Source organism: Manacus vitellinus, unplaced genomic scaffold (assembly GCF_001715985.3).
Source record: "Manacus vitellinus isolate BGI_N305 unplaced genomic scaffold, ASM171598v3 scaffold_68_pilon, whole genome shotgun sequence".
Taxonomy (NCBI): Eukaryota; Metazoa; Chordata; class Aves; order Passeriformes; family Pipridae; genus Manacus; species Manacus vitellinus.
In genome coordinates this window covers 1,412,627-1,435,549 of record NW_021940744.1, presented here as the reverse complement: position 1 = coordinate 1,435,549, position 22,923 = coordinate 1,412,627, and the positions used below count along the sequence as shown (strand labels likewise).

Below are 22,923 nucleotides of genomic sequence, written 5' to 3'. Positions count from 1 at the left end.
TTTTGATTACTGTAGATGTGGAGTCAGTCTGTTCATGCCAGTGGATTCATTCCACATGCACAGGTGAGAATTGTTTTTATTTTATGATGTTAGGGCAGTTTTTGTTCATAAATGATGTCTGGCATTTCTCTAATTTGGTCAGCATTGATGCCACACTAACTGGGCAGCAATCCATAGTCAAACTTCCTTCATCCTTTCAGGATGACACCTACTGTGCTTGCCTGAACTCACTGACTTAGGGTAGAACAGGGGAGACTTTTAGCCTTAAATATTTGATTAAATGTTATGTAGAATCCGACCCACAATAATAGGTTGCATAATAAAGTGCCTCAGTATGTACTTTCAGCTACAAGCAGTGCTGATGTTCCCTCACAAATCAAAATGAGGATGGGGAGGACTGAAGCACAAAGTGTTTCCAGTGTGTGTCAGGGCAGCAGAACTGGAATTTTAGGGAGTGCTGTGTCTGCATTTTGAACAAAACTCAACCTGTGTTGCTGGATCTGAGAAGTCTTATGTTACCCTGTAATCCTGCTGGAACTACAGGGTAATGTAACAAACTGCAGTTATCCAAATAACTGATATTTCTGACATTGGTGCTTCCCAAGAAAATGGTTTTTAACTCTCAATAAGCAATACCTGTCTTTATTTACACTGTACGGTTTTGTAAATATATAAAGCATAAAATAATACTCATCCAACCATTTTTTCCAGCAAGCTCTGGACAAGGTTCTGATCCAGAGTCAGCATCTGTCCATGGAAGGACACCCTCAGGCTTTGGGTTAGACCCTACAGCATCCATACTTCTTAAATTTGAGTAGGGATGTGCCAGAATTTCTCCCTGCAAAACCCTGAATTTGCTTTTACCACTTTTTTTTTGTTTATAAGACAGACAGATACAGTAGAAATGCACGAAGGAACAAAAAACAAGCAGTAAACTGTTTCACCCCCTCTTGCCTAACTCTGCTGTTGTAAAAAGCATAATCCTTTGCTTGGGAGTAACCTGTGGATACACAATTTTCTTTGGATTGCCAGAGGTTATCCCTGAGTTTTTGAGGAGGAGAACAACACATGTATGAGAGGGAACAAGGACACAGCGAACTAACACACATTGAAGCATTCAGAGAGGAGACCTGGTGCGGTGGGGAGCTGGGAGGGGGATTTTGTGGAGAGGAACTGGCTGTGTTTGGGAACTTACCCACTGTGCAGACTTTCCTGAAGTCAGGGCAGCACTCCATGTAGTGGTGACAGTTAAAATCACACTGGCAGTCATGCTCTCTAGAATACCCTGCCCCACATCTCCCTGTACAGCTCGACACATCTAAAATCACACAACACTGGTGTAAGCATTGCCAAACCACAGTGGGGCCTAAGGGAATGCTGGGCTGCAAAGGAGTAAAGCCTCTCTTTTTTCCCCTGCAGAATGTGCTTTCTTCCCTTGGTATTGCAGGAACTGAGGGCCTGGTGTGACCCCTCCTGAAGGTGTGTGGAGCAGAGGTTTGCTCTGAGCCAGCCTGTGGACCAGCAGGAGCATGTGTTCAGGTTAGAGGGGCGTTCCCCTGGGGCTGACTTACCCTGTTTCTCCTGAAAACTAATGAATCCTTGGGGATTGGTTCTGTAGCATGGCCACAGGCATCCAAACCAGCCCGTGCAGTTTTACCTTAGGCAGCACATCAACCAGGCACTTTGCTGCTTTGCTGACTTATTTTCCATCTTAATTCACCCTACCTATGGTTATAGGTGTGAGTGTGCAAAAGTTTCCCTGGCAGACCCATTAGGGGTCTGATTTTCACTTTTGGTAACGTTCTTCCTAATAACCAAACCTAGTCAGGTTAGCTTGCAAGCTGGAGAGCACTGTCATAATAAATACAAAGCCCCTTACACTCTGTTTTTTCCCTACTGTCAGAGAAGAATTTGGTATCAATACTGAGGTTAGGAACAGTTGGGATCTAGTCTTGCAGCCTTCTCCAAAGTGCTGTCTGTTTGTTAATTAAGAGATTACTTATTAGCAGACCAATATAAAAGCTCATTCCAGGATGGCTTTACTGCCAGACTGCTGCAGTGCTGGCAAATGCTAGATGATAATATATGGTGCAGATTACAGTTGGAAAAGCAAGACATCAGGAGGTCTGCTTTCAAACTGTGAGCATTCAAGGTTGGCAGTGCTTTGCTACCCTTCTACTGCCAGATATTCACCCTGCAACTAATCCCCTTCCTGTGCAAAATCTCTGCTAACGTGACATGCTAACAGCTTCTTCTGGAAACGAAACATGCAGGGCCACAAGTGAAGAGTCCCTAAATACAAACAAAGAAGCTGAACAATCAGCAAGCTCAAACATTGAGGAACCACGAGGAAATAACAACAAATAACATGTAGCACAACACCAAAGACAATTTCTAACAGCACACACTCCACAGCTGTGTGTATGAAGGAAGACCACGGGATAACAAATAATTACATATATTGTGATTTTCAACAAGTAGTTATAATGCTTGTTACCACTTCTTTGCAAACAGCAAAATGGGACTAGGGAGTAACTGGAGACATTAGTGGACTGGAGTTAATGGGCCCTTAATACAGGAGTTAAAAAAAGAAGATGGACACCTTCCTTTATGATATGTCCCTACAAATTGCACCCTTCTTCCCTTATGGAAAGAAAGAAAGTCCAAAATACTATACCTCTTCATTCACTTATTTAGTTTAGTTTATGACTTGTAAGGTACAGAGTTACTCCTAAGGAAAATGCCTGAATGGTTTAGTTTGCTGTTGGTGAGAGCTTTGATTTTTGCTGAAGGCAGAGGGAAGGCTCCCATCAATGAGCAAGGGTTCAGTGTGAGCCTGCTCTGCCCAGCAGGTCACATCTGGCATCTGCTCTGCCCTGGTGAGCTGCTCACATACACGATATTGTCCCTTCTGCTAGCAAGTAGTAATAAATTATTTTCAACCAGCAAGGAATACACAATATTATCCCCATAACAACTTGGTAGCTACCTGAGAACTGCAGAGGACTGGCCAGGCTGCAAGTTCTGCTTCTTCACAACAGTGCAACTTTAGTACGAAGCCAATTATAGAGCTTGGAGAGTAAATAAAAATCTGCATCATTAGACAAATGATTCCCAAAATTACCTCAGTGGTGGTGACAGTGCATTTAATAGCAAAGCACTTAGCAAGGTATAGACAGTCCTCTCCCCGAGCCTACTGAGATATTTCTGACCAACTTATGTGGATATTGTCATTTTAAATTTTCCTTGAATTACCCTGCAAATCACGGGGGCTAAAAATGTCCATCTGAGGGCAATGGGATCTGTAGAACATGTCTACAGAAAAACAAACTGGTTCATATGCAGTTTGCATTACATGTATGTTTTTATGTAATTCCTCCTAGAAGGAGGACCATGCTGCACTCAAATTTGTTTAGGAAAATATTCACTGATGATAAAACTGAATCATATTGCCTGGCTGAATAAATATAACATTCTAGAAATTAGTATTTTTACAAGGATTCTTTTGGAGCATTCTCAGTGTGTGTCAGATATCCTAGAAACCCTCCCTTCTACTTTGTGTGTTACAGTACCTTGAGAAGACACTTCTTGAATCAAGGACAGAGAAAGGAGCACCAGGGATATGCAAAGTATGTTCCATATGATCATTACTTTCAGGTACGACATCATTCCTGAAAAGAAATAATCTCATGTCACTATGTGCAATTCAATTAGTCCATACATAAAAAAATGCAGTGCCTATCTTGTTATATAATACTAGTTTGATAAAAACATAAAATAAGTAGTAAAACTGTTCAAGGCCACGTTGCTAATTTAGAATTACTCTATAAATTCTCTTGATTATTAGTTGATTAGCTGTTAAATTTTGTACTAAGACTATAAAAATTCATTATTAACAAGTAACAGAAGTAATTTTATGCAGAATTTTATGATGTGAAGGCTGCAGTCAGTCTTCTCCTTCTAACATGGGTATACTTCAGCTCAACAATTTGTGAAGTTATAATATTGATAAATATAAATCTAAAGTAAAAAAAGTACAGAATGTTAGTTATTAAGCAACATAATTTTATAAGCCTTACTGTATCATTGAAATATAAGTGGTGAAATATAACAAATGGAAGCGTAGGCTAAAAGCAAACCTTTCAAAAGGAAAACTTTGGGGTTTCTGTTTCAGTTTTCCTTTTGAAGGAGAGCTCTGAACAGAAATGAGTGTAACACTTACCTAACAGAGAGTGTGTCTGCTCCCAGGGATGCTCCAGATGCCTTTTATATTGCTTTGTAACTGTGCTGGGGGTCAGTAATTAGACAAATTAAACCCGACCGCTGATGACAGCTTATGACAGCAAACTTTCCACAGGAGCTGGAGGAGGTCCTGGATGACTGGACTAGCACAACATCTGGAAAATACTCCCATTAAGAAAAACGATTACAGAAAAAACTAAATAGGGACTTACTAGTCAAAACACATTTTGATTACCGAGTGAAGTGAACAAATTGTCCTGAATTCAGCTGGAAGGACTCAGAGGGTATTGCAGAGCAATAAAAAATTATCCCAGGCCAGTGCTGAGGGTTTTTTCTTTCCTGTCACACAGAGCTTAGGTGACAGTAGCCTGAAATTGTGCAGCTTTATCTGCTACTGATGGTGTATCTTCTCCAAAAAGCTGTGGGAGCTAATTCATACAGACAGAAGTAATTCACCAATCCTACACTGAATATGTAGTGCTTTTCCCTGAACTGAATGGAAATGTTGCCAAGGTGTTGGCTAGAAATCAAAGAATTTAGTCAAATCTCACATTTATTGAATGTGTGACACGTAACACATCAAAAATGAATGAAAGAGCCTTAAATTGTTTCAATGGTCTTTGTGTTTATTGGTTCCAGATCAAGGATACTGGAAGTGGTTCTTTGTAACTCCCAGAGCTAAAGGAGGTTTTAATTGAAAGCTTTAATGGTCCTGACTCTCAGGGCTTGGGAGAGAAACTGTATGAGAAACTGCACTAAAGGCCTGAGAACTTCCATATTTCTGTCTTATAATATTACTTGAATCCCAAATAGTTCTGTTAGCCCCAAAATAATAGATATGGCATAATATCTATTATCTATCCTATCCCAGCTGAGGAAAGGAGTTAAAATGAGCATGGGTCTCTTAAGGAAAGTAAAGAAGACACTTCTGAAGAGGAGTGGGTTTAGGCATGTGCTTGAATGTGTCCCTCACTCGGTCCAATGACTGTGCAGCTTTAGGGTTTTTATGCTAGATTTTCTTTCTAATTTTGTGTTGTCACAATAGAGACAGTTTCATTCAGCCTTTCTGCATTGTGTGCTTAGTGGAGTACTTATTGCTCTACTTTGTGGAAAAGGAAAGGCTCTGAGATTTCATGGAGTTTGTTCAAGGCAATATATAAATAAATGTATATTACATGTTTTATAATAAGAGTTGCAGTGCTGTCTTTAGAGGAGCTGACTGTAAGCTTGATAAAGAACCCCAGGTTTGAGAAGAAAGGTACCTGTCTGTAGATATTTAAAGCCTGGAGAAGTAGTACTGTTTAGAGGAGATAAATAGGATCAATCTGATGAGATAGCTTTCCTAGAAAAGTACTAAAGTGCTTATTATTTAATTAATTTGTAATCTGATAAAGCAAATCATTTATGACTACCTTACTGAGTATATCCTTGCTTTGATATCCATGATAGGGAGGAGACTTGTTGTCTCTTCCATCATTCCAGAGCTGGTGCTACTGTGAGCCCCAGTTAATACTGACTGGCTACCTGGGGTGAAAATATCTGTATAAATTAGTAAATAAAAAGTGACAGAAGATCAAAAGTATTCTGTTAACATGCCAGGACCCAAGTCATCCAAGGACAATTAGGTCCAGACACAACTTGACATATGGGTAGTCGTGACTGGCTGCTTCATTTACTGTGTTATGGATACGTTCATTTTGGTGGGGTGGTATTGGCTCATTCCTCTTGTGAATTAAGTTTTTGGGCTGTTGGAGGTGACACGGGGTTGCAAATTTTGAGTGACAGTAATTCCATAAGTGGATCAGTGGGAAGTGAGCAGCACTTCAGACACGTTTAAACTGTAGTGTCACAGCGGCACTGAGGTGGTGCCTTTGCGGGCACTGCACAGAGTGTGGTCAGACACAGCCAGGTGGGGCTGGATCCTGACCAGATCCTGCTGCTCTCCCCTTTGTTTTCAGGCATAGACTTTGAAATCCTGTTTTAAATTCTTCTTATGGATTCTGGGAGGTGGCAAGAAATACTCTCAGGGCACTGGTGCTGGGCAGTGTGCTCACTGCTGTTGTGCCAAGGTTAGTGTGCCAGGGAGAAGGGACTTGAGAGGAATGGTGGAGCAGGGGCAGGTGGGGACACACCCCAACCATTTGTGGGTTGAACTCCATCTGAAACAGAGCTATGAAATAGGGAAAGCAAAAAAATGTCCCATTGCCTTATTTTGATTTCAGCTGCCTTTAGGGAAACAGGACTCATTATGTTCCTGATGAGTAAATAAGGATGCATGGCTTCACCAGCATTTTAATTTGTCTTGAAGTAGCACAAGGGACCTAAGATTGTGGTTAGTCACTCCAACCAGAAAGAGAGAACCCTATTTTTCATCTGATTTCATTGCTTCAGCTATCTTACCTGTATTTCCCAACTTCAGTAGTTGATTGCATTTTTCAAAAGAAAAGGGTAGAAAAGAAGCCTTTCCTTACGACCTCTGCTCTGTTTATGTCCTGAGATCATCCCAGTTACAGTCCTATTGCTGTTATTTTTGATTTCTGGACTAACATTCCTTAAATTGAGGCCCATGACTTGGCTGTGCCTTTTCAGGCCTGGGCTTTTTCCAAAGCACATTGGTCAGTCCCATTTATGATGGTGGGTTTGGGGGGTGTTCATGTGCACTGGGATCACATGGAAAATGTGTGCCATTGAAATCCCAGAAAACAGTTGTAGGGATAATGTGGGTCTGGTCTGACAGAGGCCCTATTGCTTTTTCAGTCCCATCATTGATCTCCACTGTGAACCCATCAGTATCCTCAAAATATCCCTTAATTTTCCTGTGAAAACTAAGTTACCTTGGAGTGCTCTGAATGCCTGTTAGGGCTCAGTTGGCTGTGAGATCTGCTGGGGCATACAGAGTGATACAGAGAAACTGAGCTGAGGAAAGGGAAGAGGTAGCTGGAGTAGTGTTGGCCTGTTAAACATTCACTGAGTAATGAACCTTTATTTCATCTTTAACTTTGCAGGAATCACAGCAGGGATGTAACTGCAAGTTAAATGAGAGTGCTGGAAGCGTCATTTAATGAGTTACTGAGAAAAACTATCAAGAATCACGGATAATTTTTGGTCTTGCAGGAAGGACTGACACAGTTTCAGGGTTATGGTCTTTAAGGGGCAAGAGAAGAGAATGATGCAGAGGAGGTAGAAACCCTAATGTGGGAAGGGCATGGGATGGCAATAGGTTTTTCTGGGACAGCTGCTAATTGATCTAAGATGCTTCCTTCTGTTGCCTTCCACAGTTGGTCATTTTTTACATGCACAACTGGCTGCATTGTAGTGCCATATTTTATTTAATTGTAACAAAAAAAAGTAAATTTTGAAGAGCACTTAAGTATAGCGACTTTTCAGACCAAGGAATATTAACACCATTGCTTTTCTTTGATTTATGAGTAGAAGTAGCATTGCAATGAGTTCTGTGGTAGCAAGCTGCTGTAATAAGGGTCAGATGCTCACAGGCATCATCCAGTTGATGTAAATATAGATTTATTGTATTTACAATCCCTAAAAAGCTCAGAGAGTTGTATAATAGCAAGAAGTAGAGAGAAAAATCAGACTCAGGAAATACATTTGTCCTCTCAGAGATACCAGGTGAGCCCATCACAATGAGTGGAAGATGAAGGATAGAATCTGCATGTTTGGGATATTTTTATAGTACTACCAAAATCAGGAGAACTGTTTTTATTCCAGAAGAGCCTTTCAGTTCAGTCCAGCTGCAGATATTACTGAGGATCTTGAAGAGCAGGAGGATGTATGGAACTGGACTTGTCTGGAGCCTTGGCCCTGCCACCATCACTTTATTGCTGTCATAATATTTCTCAGTGGGCCCTAATGAGTTCCTCTAAGAGAATTTTAAAGGTTTGCATCCCAAAGCTAGAGCATGGATTTATCTGAGCTAGACTGGAGTCTCATTTTATATGGAATCTGTGCTCTGATTCATACAACAGGGCAGATTTTAGTGACAGAAAGTTACAGGGGAAAATCTTTTGGAGGATGTCTGGCAGAACAAGACCTTACTAAACAGGAAATATTCAACTTCTCTTTCTTTCCCACTGTAGGAATTATTCCTCTCCTAGTTTGGGCCTGGAAAATGGGTTTTGCTCTGGATCCAGATAGTCTGACAAAAAGTGACTACTGTTTCTTAAAAATGTCTCACTAAATGAAGTACATTCCACATTGTTTGTTCTTTTTTTCTCATATAGTGTATGGGCTCATTCTGCTGAATCATAGCTGGAAAAAAATGAAATTTAACTATAGGAAGAAAAAATCATACAAGATTTGATTAATGTGGAGGATGGCAGAGAATAAGAAAAATAGAGAAAATGAACATGAGAAAGGTAAGAGCATGAAATTTTATGTCTCTTTATAACGTAAGAAACGATGAGTTAAACAAGAATTCTCAGTTAAACAGTAGTAGCTGAATTAGCACAGGCTAATTTGTGAATTTGTGAATAAAAGATGCAGCAAATTCTTTCAGATTAGTTACTTCATTACCCCTTGGGGACAGTTAGAGACTCCCAGAAAGAGTCACCACTTTTTATATGGCTGACAAATAACACCCTCAGTTTGGCAAAATAGCAGTGAAAAGGTGTCAGACAGAGTTTTTTTCTGACTTGGTATGAAGTAATTTTCTTGTAACATGAAGAATCATCTTTCTTAGACATCACACTCAGGCTACTATAAATAATCCTTTTAGCACATTTTCAAGCTTTCATTTCGTACATATTTAAGGAAAAACTGTCTGTTTAAATGTGTATATTCAAGGGGGAAAACCTTTCTGGGTCAGTGTAATTGTACATCATGTACATCAACTAGATTTTAATGTGCAGTGCTCTGAGAAGATTATTTTTTTTTCTTTATTGGAACTTTGCTGCTGTTGCTTGACTTCAGAGTGAGAACTGAACAGTAACTTCTGATGTGAATTCAACAGGAAGGTCTCAGAGGTTAAATAATAAGTTAATGTACAAAAAAACTCTTGGCAGTATTGAATACAGTATATTAATGGCAGTGGAGAAAGCTTTGGGTAAAGCTGCCAGAGGCTTGTGGAAGCTGCTTTTTTCTTATTGCAAACACCTAGGTTTGATCATTCATGAGTTTACAGAAGTCTGAAATGTTCAGTACTTCTGCCTATTAGGATTCTGTTGTTTAAAAGACACCTACAGTGAACAAGGGTTGCCTGGGTGTTTGGCAGAGTGAATTGTCTCAGCATGATAAATCCCCTTTCCTTTGGCAAAGCTAAAGGTATTTAAGACATGGAAAAATTCTCATTTCCCCTTCAGCTTCAGTGACCTTTGAAATAGTTGTATTCTCTTTTAAGTGCTTTCAACGTGAACCCTGCCTCTGAGAAATCAGTTTTCTTCTCGATCCTCCCACAAGAGTTGCACAAGCACAGGGTGACTGCCCAGCTCAAAGCAGGGCACTGAGGCTCAGCAGCCTGTTTGCACTTTGAATATAGCAGGAATTTTCTGCCACCAAATAAAATGAGGGCAGGAATGTCAGTTATTCAGCAAGGCTGTGGTCCATCAGACACTGTGCAGTGCTGATCTGAAGCAGGAGTGATCTGCAGCAAAGGCAGGATCCTTGAGCTGATCTGCTGAGGCAATAATGAGGCAAAAAGAAATTAAAAACCCCAATTTAAGTTGTTTACCATCCAAATACGTTTCTGCTATATCAGGAAATACTGGCCTCTGTTTGTTTATAATTAAGTCTGAGGTTAGAACTGAGCAGTAGATTTTAGAAATCTCAAACTGAATGTCCACTTAATTAGCTGTTTCTCAGGGGCACAGGTAGCAGGGAGCATGGATGGAAGGAGCTCCCTTCTGGTAGGAAGTGAAGTTCTTTACCTCTTCTAAAAATTCTCCTTCACAGCATGGACTGCCATCATTAACAGCTATCCGGATTTGGGATCTCAGTTAGTCCCCATATCCCTCCTTGAGGCTGGGGTCAAGGTCAAGCTTTGGAAAGATGAGTCTTCAAGAGCTCTTGACATTTTAAAAGTCCCAAGAGTTAAAAGGGGGCTGGCAGCTTTTCTGTTTAAATGATTCATCCCCCTTCTAGACTTCAAATTAGGTTTATGACTTGAATGAAAGTTAGATTATAGGACTAGTAATTCAACTTTGTGGTGTCCAGTTTTAGGGAGGGATCTGGCAGGGCCCCTTTAGGGATTGATCAATATACTGATTTCCTAAGCATTTATTTGGGCTCAAAGTTAGGGCTTCTCATGTTGAAGCTCAGGTATTAAGAGGTTAAAAGGAGGGCTGAGGACTGATGAAGATCTTATATTCTGTGTTATTGGAGAAATTCATATCCAAAGGAAAACTCAGGGGTCCACTCTATTAAGATTTATGGCTACATTCACTATACGCTTACTAATGGCACTTCAGTGTATTTTGTTAATGTTCAGTTTATGTTTCAATCTAAATTTTCAGATATTTGTGTGTTTCTGTTGCTTCCCATGTCCCTCACTCACTGCAGAGACTGGCTTTGTTCTTGTAATTGAGGTTTGCCTGAGGATGTGAGCTGGAGGTAGTATTTAGGCATCTACAGCTTTAAGAACCAGAAAATGTGGGCAGACATGACCCAAAGCCACATATTTTACTTTTATAGAAGGATTAACCTCTGGCTATAAAGAAGATTGGATTTAGGTTTCAAGGTTTTAACAATTCAGCACATCAATATATATGTTATCTGGGGACTTCAGAGGCAGGGTTAGAGTTAGGAAAAAGCTAATCTGGTACTTAAACTCAGGGTTAGAGGCTATAAATTAAGATTATGAAATTTGGAGCCCTCTCTGGTGCAGGCTCTGGGGTGAAGTTTGCAGATTTTCCACTGCTGACACATCTGTCCCTCAGTTTTAGCTGGGGATTGCCTTCGTGTTTGGAGTCTGCAGTCCCAGGACTCTGGTTTTCTGGTGTGCTTTACAGAGCTATAATTTACACTGATGTCAATCTTTGGCTGTAAATATGTAAAGTTTAAATATGTAATAGTATTTTTTAGTGCACAGATGGGTATGTTACAGTCTGGTTTAATGGTTAGGAAATCACAGTGTCAGAGACCATTTTATTGATTGCTGTTATTGGTATTACTTATCCTTCCCAGGGCTTAGACTAAACCCATCACAAAGTGTAGCCTTAACAAGAGCCAGCAAATCCCTGTAATGTTCCCAGAAAAAGAAAGCAGAAGCATCTTTCCATCCCAACTCCCTCACCCCCCATGCAAGATATGAACTTGCTGCATGTCTAGGCAGTGGAAGGGCTCCCAGTTGCTGTGCTCTGGGACATGATTAATCTCCAGTTAGCAACAGGAAGAGCCCTGTTTCTCTTCCCCAAGGCCCAGCATGGAGGTGTAGGTACATCTGACAGGTCCGTGCACCTCAGTGGGCATCACTGTGAAAGGATGAGGGACAGGGCACCAAAGTCTGGCAACAGATTCCTGTGTTTTCTGTAACCTCCATCTGAGGATGAATCAGCAGCTCACTGTCACCAAACATGGCCTGCTCTGGTTCTGGCACAGTGTTCTCTTTAACTCAGCTTTTTGAAGGACTCTGAGGTGTTATGAGGACTGCAAGTAGAAAAAAATCTCTCCAGTGTGTAGAGAATCAAAGATTTTACATCACTCCCTGGTGGGTTGACAGGTTCATAGATAATACCTGCCTGCAATAAAAGCCTAGTTACAAAAAATTGCTTATTTGCCTTGACTGGACTGTGAGGATTCCCTTTGTATCACAGACTGGAAAGAATCTCTTCTCTTTTTTCCCCAGAAGAGTTAGAACAGGCTTTGGAAGTTGGATTCTGGAGCGAGGAAGGAGGTGCATTTGCAAGGGGGATTCCAGGAGAGGTGTGTAAGGGAAGTAGCAGGTCACCCTTAGAAGCTTCTGTTCTTCCACAGACAGTCTCATTCATGGCTTTTCTGCCCCTGACAGAGTATTCTTTTGCAGGGTCTCCTGTGCTGGGCACTCCTAAGTTGGCAGCCAGTATCTTCTTTTCATATGTGGCTGTGTCAGCTGATGTTCCTGAGTACATCAGGTTTTTCAATTACAATTGTTTCATAATTTGCATCATCACCAGGTCTGTTAGGTGCTTTTCAGAACAAACAAGAAGAAGTCCTCACCCTGTGGATGTAACAGTCTAATTTTTCACACATCATCGCCAGAGACGTGTCTGGAGGATGGGACTTTTTATGGGCAGCCTTCTTTTATTCTCTTCAGAATGAGTCATATGTTTTTGTGAGCAAAGCAGGGGGGTTGAAGATGAAAATCACAAATAATGCACCACCCTTAAGACAATTCTACTCCAGAAGGATTGGGCTCAGGGAATTGTCAACATCCGTTGCTCAAAGTCAGTTTTCAGAAAATAAGAGAAAATCCTAGGGATGCTGGTAAAAAATATGGGTTGACATCAAAATACTTTTACAAGAAAACACCATTTCTCCCGTGTTTATGGGTGCTGGGCCTGAGAAACAAATTTAATACAGGCTCAGTCAGACTGGAAAGAAAAGAATTTGCATAATCATAATAATATATAATCACTGTGCTGCTTAAAAGACATCCTGTCATTAACAAAGTGGCATATTGTGAATTGTTTCCTGTTCTGCTGAGGAGGGAAAACCTTGAGCATGGAGTGAGTGTAGGTGACAAGGGACGTTACAGCCCCTGCTCTGCCTGTGCTCCAGTGAGTGAATCAAACCAATTATTGCAGCTGTCAAATCCAGGACATGAGGCATGAGCAGGATGGACAGACATTTTATGGGAAAGCTCAGTGTAACAGATGCCAAACCCAGCTCCTGTGGGAGCTCAGGGACGACATCATGAAGTGAAATAACAGTGAGAACTCTCAGATGAATGTGGGGACCTCATGAGGACAATCAGCCCAGAGAAAGATGCTACAGTGGTCATTTCTTGGTGACCTGATCATCAGTTCTTGGTAGTTCTGAACCCACTGAAAGGAAAATGAGTTGGAAAGGGAAGCTTGCTTAGCCTTTCATGCCAAACTCAATGGAAATTCAGATCTCTTGATGTTTTAATTCATACTTTTCCTTTATTCTTTTATTCAGAAGAAGAATGGCCCTGCTATGCCACAAGTAGGCACAGCAAGTATCTAAGAACATAGCATATATTTCAATTAAGGGTAGGCTACAAACTCACAAGTCTTTTTAGGAGAACAGCAACTCCTTCTGAATGTTTATCTTAACTTTTACATTAAAATAATTTCATGTAAGTGTGATATGAACTCCACACCTTCAAAATGAACTTCAGAATCCTTGGAGTTGACATCCACTAACAGGAAGAATTATTAGGAAAGGGGTAAGGATGGAGAAGCTGAAGCAATGGGACTGCAGACAGCCTGTCAAATTCTGGGAAACTGGTTTCAGAATGCCCTGAAAAATGCAACTTGGGTGAGCAGATAAAGAAAGAGTTCCTGTGAAGGCAGAGTATTTAAACTAAATGAACCTGTTCTCATGTGGAATTATAAGATGTGTTTAAACTAGCAAGTTGTAAACTATAAATAGAGATAAGGTGCTGCTCCTCACATTTTGGGCAGAAGTTTGTGACCTTTTCAGTTGGGTTATTGTACTGCATACTCTTATCTGTTTCTATGAATTTTTTTTTAGCTCCATTGAGTCTAGCGAAAGATAAATTTGTGACTTTTGCTTGAGTAAAATTAGTTTTACAAGCAAAGTGTTTAAGACACAAATATTTAAATTCCAAATCCATTTGATGCTTACTCTTAATGCATGGCAGTGACTTTTCTATCCAAACACTGGAGCTGTGAGAATAGGACAGGTTAAAGGGTTATATTTCTGAAAAAATCAGAGTATTATATAGGATATTTTTCCAAGCTTATGTCACTTTCTGTAAGGAAGACAGAACAAATTTGCACATTATTCAACCTCTGACGAAGTTTGAACACTTATTTCTAGAAGTACATTGCAAAAGAATGTGTAAATATAGTGCCTGATTTGCAGAGTGAGGAACAAAGAGGAAAACTCAGTTATTTGCAGTGCTTCATAAATATTTCATTTAGGACCTTGCAACAAATAATTACTAAATTATCCTATTTCCATCAGTAAAATATATACCTAAAATAATAGGTGTTATTGTCATGTATTCCAACCTACTATCTTTTAGTGAAAAACCACAAAACATCCAAGCATTTTTTTCCCCCTCTGTATATAATAAATTTTAACTTTGCAATGCTTTTGAATTCCCAGGAACTTCACAGAAAATAAGTAGGTTCAGAATATATACAAATACTGAATATTGTCTTGAAGGTCTATTGAGATCATTGTGGTGGTTCTTTCTGGTATTTTTGATGAGGGAAACAGGAAGGACAGCCTGGCACTGTCCTGGTTTTCGGTGGTGTGGATATGGGATGAGCCCTTTTGTTTGCCCTCAGTTTGCTGGAATACATGGGGATGGTGGTGCTGGTTGCCTTGTGTTTTAACCAGCTGCATTATTAGACCCAGTGACAGATTGGGCCAGTTCAGGTGAACTTTAAATGCCACGTTAAGGAGAAGCTGAGCAGGAGGGAGGTTGGACCTGGAGCAGTGAAGGTCAAGGAGAACCTGTCAGCAGAGACTGAGCGGCTCTGGGAGCACAGATGAATCCTCAGTGTTGGTGGAGATGATGTAGTGGTTTGTTTAGCCAGTGTTGATGGGAATGGGCTGGGCTGCAGACACAGGATGGCAGAGAAGTAGAATTTGGCCTCAGTGACCAGCTACCAAACTGTAGGAGCAGGGACTGCCTGGAATACTCAGTCATGGAGGGAGCGGGAATGGCTCTCACTGCCAGCAGATAGGCTCGTGTGTTTTTGTCTTTGGGAATCCTGAGGGGCTGGGGGAGATGGCTGTGGAATGTGCAAAGATTGCAGAGTTTGGCACCGTTTGCAGGTGGATGTTACACTCATAACATTCTGTTCCAGGGCTCTGGCTGGGGCTGATGACTCCACGTTACCTCATGGTAACGCCCTGGTGAAACGCTCCTCGGGGCTCGGGTTACTCACTGAGCTCAACTGTATGGCCAGATAAAACTTCACCATTACTGGGACATGCTGCTGAAAGTTTTCTGGGGACATTTAGACCAGCACAGTTCAGAAATTCAGGGCCTGAATTCAGTGAAAGTGGAGAAAGTAGTCTAAAAATATTAACTGAGCCCCATGGTCTGATAGGGAATACTGTGAGTGTTGCTGTCTGTGCTGAAGGCACTGAGTGCACTGACACTAAGACAGATGAAAAGAGAGGCTGCAATAATAAATAAAGCAATGGAAAGATGCAGGAGGAAAGCATAGAGAGGTTTAGTTTGTTAATTCTAGCAACGGATGGCTTTGATTTCTTTGTGTAAATACCTCCAGGCATCAATCTGGGGGACTGAAAGAGAATTATTTAAACTTTGAGTTTAATAAAACCTTTAGCAACAGCAGACAAAAGTCAAATAGTTTTAAGCAGTTTTTAAGAAAGATTATGCTAGAGTAAGGTTCTTAAGCATTGTATCCCTGAGGTTTTGAAACAGCTTTCTGACCAAATGAGCTTTAAGATGGAGTTGGATGCAGTTTTGAATGAGGTGGGAGAAGGATCTCAGTGAGGCAGGAGTTCCTTCCCTGGCTCTCCTCAGTCACTGGAGGAGAGCAGTCCAGTGGAGGCTGTGGCACTGCCCTGGTGTGATTTTGGAAGGCTGTTACTGTAGGGCAGCAGGCAGGACAGTCGTTCTGGAGACGTTACTTCACCGTAACTGGGTCTGATCTACGTCCGTGTCTGAGCCGGGCATCGCAGCCGTCTGTTGAGGAGTCTTATTTGGGCAGGCAGGAGAACTTTGCCATGACACAATTACATGGAGAGGTGACAACAGTCATTTCCTGGGGCTGGGGCACAACACCAATGGCCCCAGTGTTTCCCTTCAGTCCTTCTGCGGGGGGTAGTCGCATCTTTCTCAGTGGTTTGGGGTACCTGGGGTGAGGGAGGAGAACTCCTCAGTCACCCCCCTGAAATTTGTCCTTCCACCTCTGTGAACCCTCTGCTTCACTTACTGGCTTCTCTTGCTAATTGTGAAATTTAAGCAAGTTTTGATGAGAATAAGAGTATGAAAACCCATCACAGTAGTCATAAAAGATAAAGTGTGTACCACCTGCAGCTTTCTGTGTCATACGAAGTTGTGAAAAATATTCATTCCTGCTGCTCAACAGTTTCACAACCAGTGGTTTGTTGCTTTGCTTTGGGGTTTTTTTCATACCAGGAGGAATGTTTAAGTAGATTATTATTGCTGCTGTTAGAGCATCTTGATCACAGTACCAGGCTGTCTTTCAATCCGGTTTTGAAAACAAAGCTAAAAATTTAAACTTGTATCTTAATGACAAAGATGATCTCTCTGAAAAAATATCTCCCTGAAACATCAGTTTAGATTAATACAAAATGATTTAAAAGCAGCAAAATCACATCACTAAATAGTGAAGAGTGAGAAAGTGTAAATATTTGCCATTAGTTCCTCCTTGTAACTGTTGACTGACAGGAAATATTTGTATTGGCCTAGCCATAAATCATATTATGGCCATGTTCTTTTAGTCCATTCCAACCTTGTATTTGTTAATGAAAGCAGTTTAATTTAAGCCTCTCGCCCTTAACTGTCTCAGTTAATCTATGAGCAGTCACTTGGACAGCAAAGAACAAGATAAATCTGCAGGTTTTGCTCCATCTTGCTTTTTCCTTTCTTTTCCCCCCTGTGAACATCAGGCATGTTCCCCCTCTGGGACCTTTGGCTTCTGCCAGGACAGTAGTTTGCTTGTGATTCATATGTGAGCTTCAGAAAATATGGGCACTGGGTGATGATTTCAGGGATATGATGTTACTTCCATCCTTTTTACATTTGTGTGATCACTGTGTCTGGCATAATATTAAAGAGCATTGCAAATAACACTTAGTTGGAGCGATTACTCTTGCACAAGACTGTCTGGCAGATTGCAGGCCTTTACCAGATGTTCTCATTTACAAGTCCTGTTGCTCATCTTATTAAATTTGGTTTAAATAGAACCAAACCAGCTTAAAAATAAACAACCACTGCACAATAGGTGAACGCAAACAAAGGTTTTCTTAAGTTACAAAATGTACCTATGGAAAACTGGAGTAGAAAATCAACTGAATAACTGTCATATCAGTGCTGCTACTGGCAGAAATGACAATTTTTATAATATTTGATTGTTTTGTTGTTGCAATACATCAGATTTAATCTAAAAAAATATATATTGTTGTCTTCTGAGAACATCTAGCAACAGAAAAGAGCCATCTATCCTGGGACAATTCAGGAAGCAATGGTTATTTTTCACTTCAGAGTCTCTCAAAGGGGATCCACAGCTTGGAACAGGGACAAAATTGGACATGATACTCCAGGTGAAATTGTATAAAAACTAATAAAAAATGAAACTAAATACATAGTATGTCTTACATACAATGCTTTTGGTCAGGTACCTGTAGGAATATTTCCCATCTCTGTGTGAAAATATTAACTCTTGCTTTATATATATATATATAGTTAATATAACCTAATTTCTGCTGGCAGTCTTATAAGTATTAAAAGTGCATATTCCTTCCATGCTTGACACAGTACTGAAAAAACTAGAATCTCACTCCAGAAACTCAGAATCGAGGTCAAACCTGTAACTGAAGGTGTGCTTGCTAAGTAGCAGAGCTTTTTGATGCTCTCTGTGTGTTCTGCTCTCCTCAGAAAAGTCATAACAAAAGAGCAAAATCTCAAATATATTTACAAAAAATTCCTGTCCATGGTTTCAGCAGGTATGGACTTAAATTCTGGTTTCTGAGTTGAAGTTGTCCTGGTGTGCTGTGAGAAAAAATTGGAAAAACAACTCAGTAACCAATCTTTTCATAAGGCAAATAACTATAAAAGTGCTGTTTGCCAAAGTGATGTTACACTGGAAGGTGTTTCATACCTTCCAAAACCAATTTTTTAGATAACTTGCACAGAAAAGGTGTTGGACTCCTTTCCTGTATTCCTGCATTCCACTGTCTTTGTTGTGTTTTATCTCTGGTGACACCCTCACAGAGGAGCACTCTGGGGAAAGAGCTCAAGAGCAAAATGAAGTGGTTCTGTGTGAGGAGGAAACTCCTGCCAAGGGAAAAGGTCAATAGGAGAGGAAGAGCAAACATACTTGGAAGTCTAGCAAGACTGATTCTTGGCAGTAAAGGAAGGCTGGAGAGGGCTTGCAAGTAAAGAAGTAGCTGCTTATGTTATTAGACTAAGATAGAGGTGTTTGTAGCAGCAGAGTTACTGTGAGTGGGGAAAAAGGATTTGCTGTGATTGTCACCATCATTAGGAGGTGGCTGAGAGGTTGATGCTCAGGCACATAAAGCTCTGACTTTGGCTTCAGTGTAATTGAGACCAAATGGCCAATTTGAAGATGTCTGTGTTGTGTATCTGAGTATCAGAAGTGTTTGTTGGAAGGCACAGAGGCTGGAGGAAAAGCCAGCAGGAGAGTTTTGGGTTTGCCAGGTGGAGCAGACATCAAGTCATCCACCATGGGGTGTCAAGCTGAGGTTTATTCTTGCTAGAAGAACAGGTTAGGTTGTTGTTTTGTTGTTTTGTTTTTTGGGGGGTTTTTTTGTTTGTTTTTTTTCTCAGCTCAGCTTTAGGTGGTCAAGGGACTTTGTCAAAATGCTATCAATGTTTGCATCTTCCATTTCTAGGACTGGAAAACTAGAGCAGACCATGGTACTGAGGGGTATTGTTGAGCATGGAATAAATCAATTTAGAGACTGTGACAGGCTGTGTAAGAGGCCCCAGGTAAAGTCCTGCCTTGTGGGAGACAGTACAGCACATAATACAACACATAGTACAGCCTGAGTGCTGGGTCACCCCTGCAAAGACTTGTAAAAATGGTCAGTTAACTCACATGGCTGTGGATTGTGAACATGTCTCAGACTTTAGCATGGCTGGTTTATGCTCAAGTTTCAGGCTCGAGATTCAGTGACTGTTATTTCTTTTATTTCTCTTATTTCTGTTTGTTTCTGTTATTTCTATTTTTTTTTCCTAGCACACAAGGTGAGAGCAAAGCCAGTGCTAAGTGATTTATTTAGATAATACTAAATATATAATGTTTATAAACAAACAGAGGCTAGTCTGGCAGTGCTGAACTTCACTGCTGAACCTGCCTGCTCACAAAACCCCTTTACTTCTCCAAAAAGCTGCTTCTCAGCTAAATGCAGACTGTTTTCACTGGCTGCTCTTTCAGTCTGTGGTAATTTGTTCTGCAATATATCCTTTTTGTCATGTTTATCATTTTCAGATCTCTATCAGGAAAATTCTTTTTACATCAGCTTTAAATAAAACTTAACTTTTGCTATTACTCCTAGTATCTGCTGAGAAATTTTATTTGATTAAGAGATATTTTGATTAGCTGAGGTGTCCAATTTGAAGGTAGTCAGGGGTTGTGACTGGCTTTCCTTTGCTGTGACCCTTTGATAATCACTGATGGCTCTTTGCTGGTCTGTAGTAAAGCTACTACAGATGGTAAAAACACCATGATATTCCCCCTCTGTGCGCTTGGGTTGGTGAGCACAAACCCCTTCTGTGCTACAGCCTCGTCTATTAAAGGACAGCATTGTTTATGCATCCAAAGAATTTTCAAAACATGAGCTGAGAGACTTTAGCAGTAATATTTTGGCACTGGCTTTGCAGGGTTACACCCAATTTGAGGTTCTCTATCAGTCTCCACATCGCTGAGAGCACTGCAGAGGCACCAGTGAGCAAACCACCAGTGCTTCCTTTCCAACAAGGTCAGAGCAGCTGAGAACAGCAAACTGGCCTGTAAATAGTAAAATATTGGAGACTGCTGAGGTAATTCTGCCGGCAGACGGGGACGAGGAAGGATGAGACAGATGAAGGATGAACACATTTGATGTAATCACAGTTGTTTGCCAGGCTTGTGTTCAAAGTCCAGCTCCTTTAAGTGGAAGAAAGATAGAAGAGGTCTTGTTGCAGATTTTTTCAGCACACCTCCTGCCCATAAGCTCTCGAGCATTTAGGATTTGCCCACAGGTGTTGAACTGCCAGGACCTCTCTGCAGGAACCCTGCAGGTCTGCTGCAAGGGAGCTTTGCCCTCCCCAGCTTATCCTAAGGCTCCTGTGCTCCCTTCAGTGTGTGTTCTGTGTTGCTTTCTCATGGTAGTTTTGTTTCCTCCATTTCAGTCACTCACATGGTGACACCAGAGTGCTCTGCATTTTCCTCTCCAGACATGGAGAAGTTCAGTTGGTTCTGTGGGATTTGGGAATCCATACTTCTTCCAGCTTTCCTTTTCAGACCTACAACATCAGATCCCAGGGGCTGCCCAGCTAAATCCTGTGGAGGCAGTTAGAGAGAGGAACCACTGTAAGACAGTGGTAACTGGGAGTACTCACAGGAGTATTTCCTTCAGGGGGGGGGTTTGCCTCTGTAGCTGGAGACCCCAAACTGCATAAACTCCTTTTTTGAAGCTTTTACACACAACTTTGTGTTTGCCAGTGGCTGTGCTGCAGTTTTGATTAGCAAGAGAGGTGGGCCTTGCTTTAATGATGGGCTGGACTGTACCTGTGCAGTCCAGACCTCTGGGCACCTCTGAGGTGCTCTCTTGAGACCCTTCTTGTGATCTGAGCAGGAGAGCAGGACTGTGCTTTGTGGGACTGGGCCTGCTGCTCAGCGAGCTGTTACAAGGTTGGGAGGGGGGCTTGGCTGGGTCCTTAGCTGGCTGAACAGCCCTGAATTCCAGGTGAGCTCTGCACATCGGATGTACTGTGCTTTTCCACAGACTGTATACAGGTTTATATTTATTTAAATTGGGCTTGGGAGACACCTTCTACTCAAGGTGTCTTCTCTTGACCTGTATGTAAACCAGTCTGTAACTTCAAGTGGGATGAGAAGCTGTTATTAGGGAAGCCACTTCAAGCCACTTAGTGAAGCTATCAAGAACCACAGGAGCTGTGCAATCCTCACTCCTGTGTGCTAGCTCTTCCCATTTTAGGAGAAATCTTTCTAATGCAAGTGCCGTGTTTGCTATACATATTTTTTTAAAAAAAACCCTTTTGCTTCTTACACATTTTGTCCAAGAAATTAGCTGAACTTGGTCTCAAAATTACCGCAGTTTTATAGTCCTTGCATAGGGTGAAAAATCCTCTGATAGTGTCTTCTCCTTGCAGCAATTGCACATCATCACTTCAGAGCACTTCTTAACATTTGCTCTGTAATCTGAACAGCCCCTTGGCTTGGTGGTGTTTCTGATGCCCCCATCATTTGACTGTTCATACATTATCATTGGAATCTGTGTGTTAAAGAACAATTCCTTTTATCCATATTTTTATCTGCAAGTAAGTATTCTTTCCCTTTCTAATACTAAATGTATCGAAGCAGAAGAATCTGGCACCAGTTGTGGGTGGAAGACATGGAATAGCTGAACCCAATGATCTGAGAAGTGATTGGAGCCCAGTTAAGTGTGTCCAGACATGCAAATGTGTTTATAAAAGCCTGCAGCCAGTTAGGGATTACATTTACCATCATTTCCAGGGCATGGCTGGATACACTGCTTGGATGTGGAGTTTATTAGTGCAGCACTGCTGGAGGTGTGATCCCTAACACCCCACTGAGCTCTGGCCATCAGCTGCCACTCTGTGGTGTTTCCTTTCTGTTCCAGCTCACACCCAGAACTACCCTGTGCCTCAAAGTTTGTCCAGGGATACAAAGGGCAAATAAAGCCATGGGTGTCCTGAAGCAACAGCTCCACACGAATGGAGAACTTCTGTGTATGCAAGAGTTGGAACTGTCTCTGATTTCCCAGCAGGAAATACAGCTGCACTTCAGCAAGTCACTGAGGCTCTTCAGCATCAATGAACGTGGGTGAGGAAGGTGTTTGAGGTTTCCAGACTCCAGGGAGGTGCTGAGTGACGGCCGATGGTACCGCTGGGTTTTGTCCCCAGTCAGAATCTCCGCTGAAGCAAAGGCCGAAGGCCAGAAGGCTGGAGGAGCCAGAAACAAAGCACAGCCCTGCCCAGCAGCCCTCGCCCATCCACACATCTGTACATCCCAGGATCCCAGCAGGGATAACTGGAAATGTACCAGGTGGCTTCTTTTCATCCCCCTCGCCCGGCGTGTCCTGTTCCGCCCGTGTGCGCCTGCGGAGCAGGCCCTGGAGTGCAGCCCCACCACCTAATCCGGGGGTTTCAGAGCTTGGGCTGTGCCAAGTTTGTATTGGCAGCAGCCTTGGATTGGAGCTGCCAGAACTAGAAATGCCTCTGAAGTCAAAGGGTAGCAGAGCTCCCCCTCAGACCCCGGGAGCAGAGTCCTGCCTGGAATTGCCACGCCAGTGGGAGCGCTGACGGCAGCGTTACTCACCATCCGGCTCTGCTCCTGCTGTCTGGGTCTTGCTTGGCAAGTGGCCTTTCCTCAGTCAAGCACTGCTGCTCTGGTCTGTCCTGAGCATCCTTCTCACCTGGTAACTTGTTTTCCCTTTAACCCACAGGGCTGTGCATCCAGCATGGACTCATTACTGTGCCCACTCTGTAGCTTTTTAACTCAACTGGTGTGAAGGAAAACCAAACCTCAGTGGATTTCCTCTCTCAAGGGATGGGCAAGCTGGATCCCTACAGGTGTGTTGGGATATTCCTTGCTGGCCTCTGGT

The 22,923-nt window shown here is 41.8% G+C and overlaps 1 protein-coding gene and 1 long non-coding RNA gene across 3 annotated transcripts in view; one reads left to right on the top strand and one right to left on the bottom strand.

Moving 5' to 3' along the window:
• Positions 1–3,669, bottom strand: part of PRG4 (proteoglycan 4) — a 17,207-nt gene extending 13,538 nt beyond the window's left edge. Inside the window, 2 exon segments of the mRNA XM_029964011.1 lie at positions 1,196–1,318; positions 3,573–3,669. Of these exon segments, the coding sequence (XP_029819871.1) occupies positions 1,196–1,318; positions 3,573–3,669 (220 nt within the window).
• Positions 1,445–22,923, top strand: LOC112841320. 2 transcript variants are annotated; one of them, XR_003212923.1, is made up of 4 exons: positions 1,445–1,539; positions 3,570–3,657; positions 8,481–8,615; positions 22,084–22,923. It is a non-coding gene; the product is annotated as an uncharacterized LOC112841320 (long non-coding RNA). The 2 variants fall into 2 exon arrangements; XR_003212924.1 differs by having other exon boundaries at positions 22,087–22,922.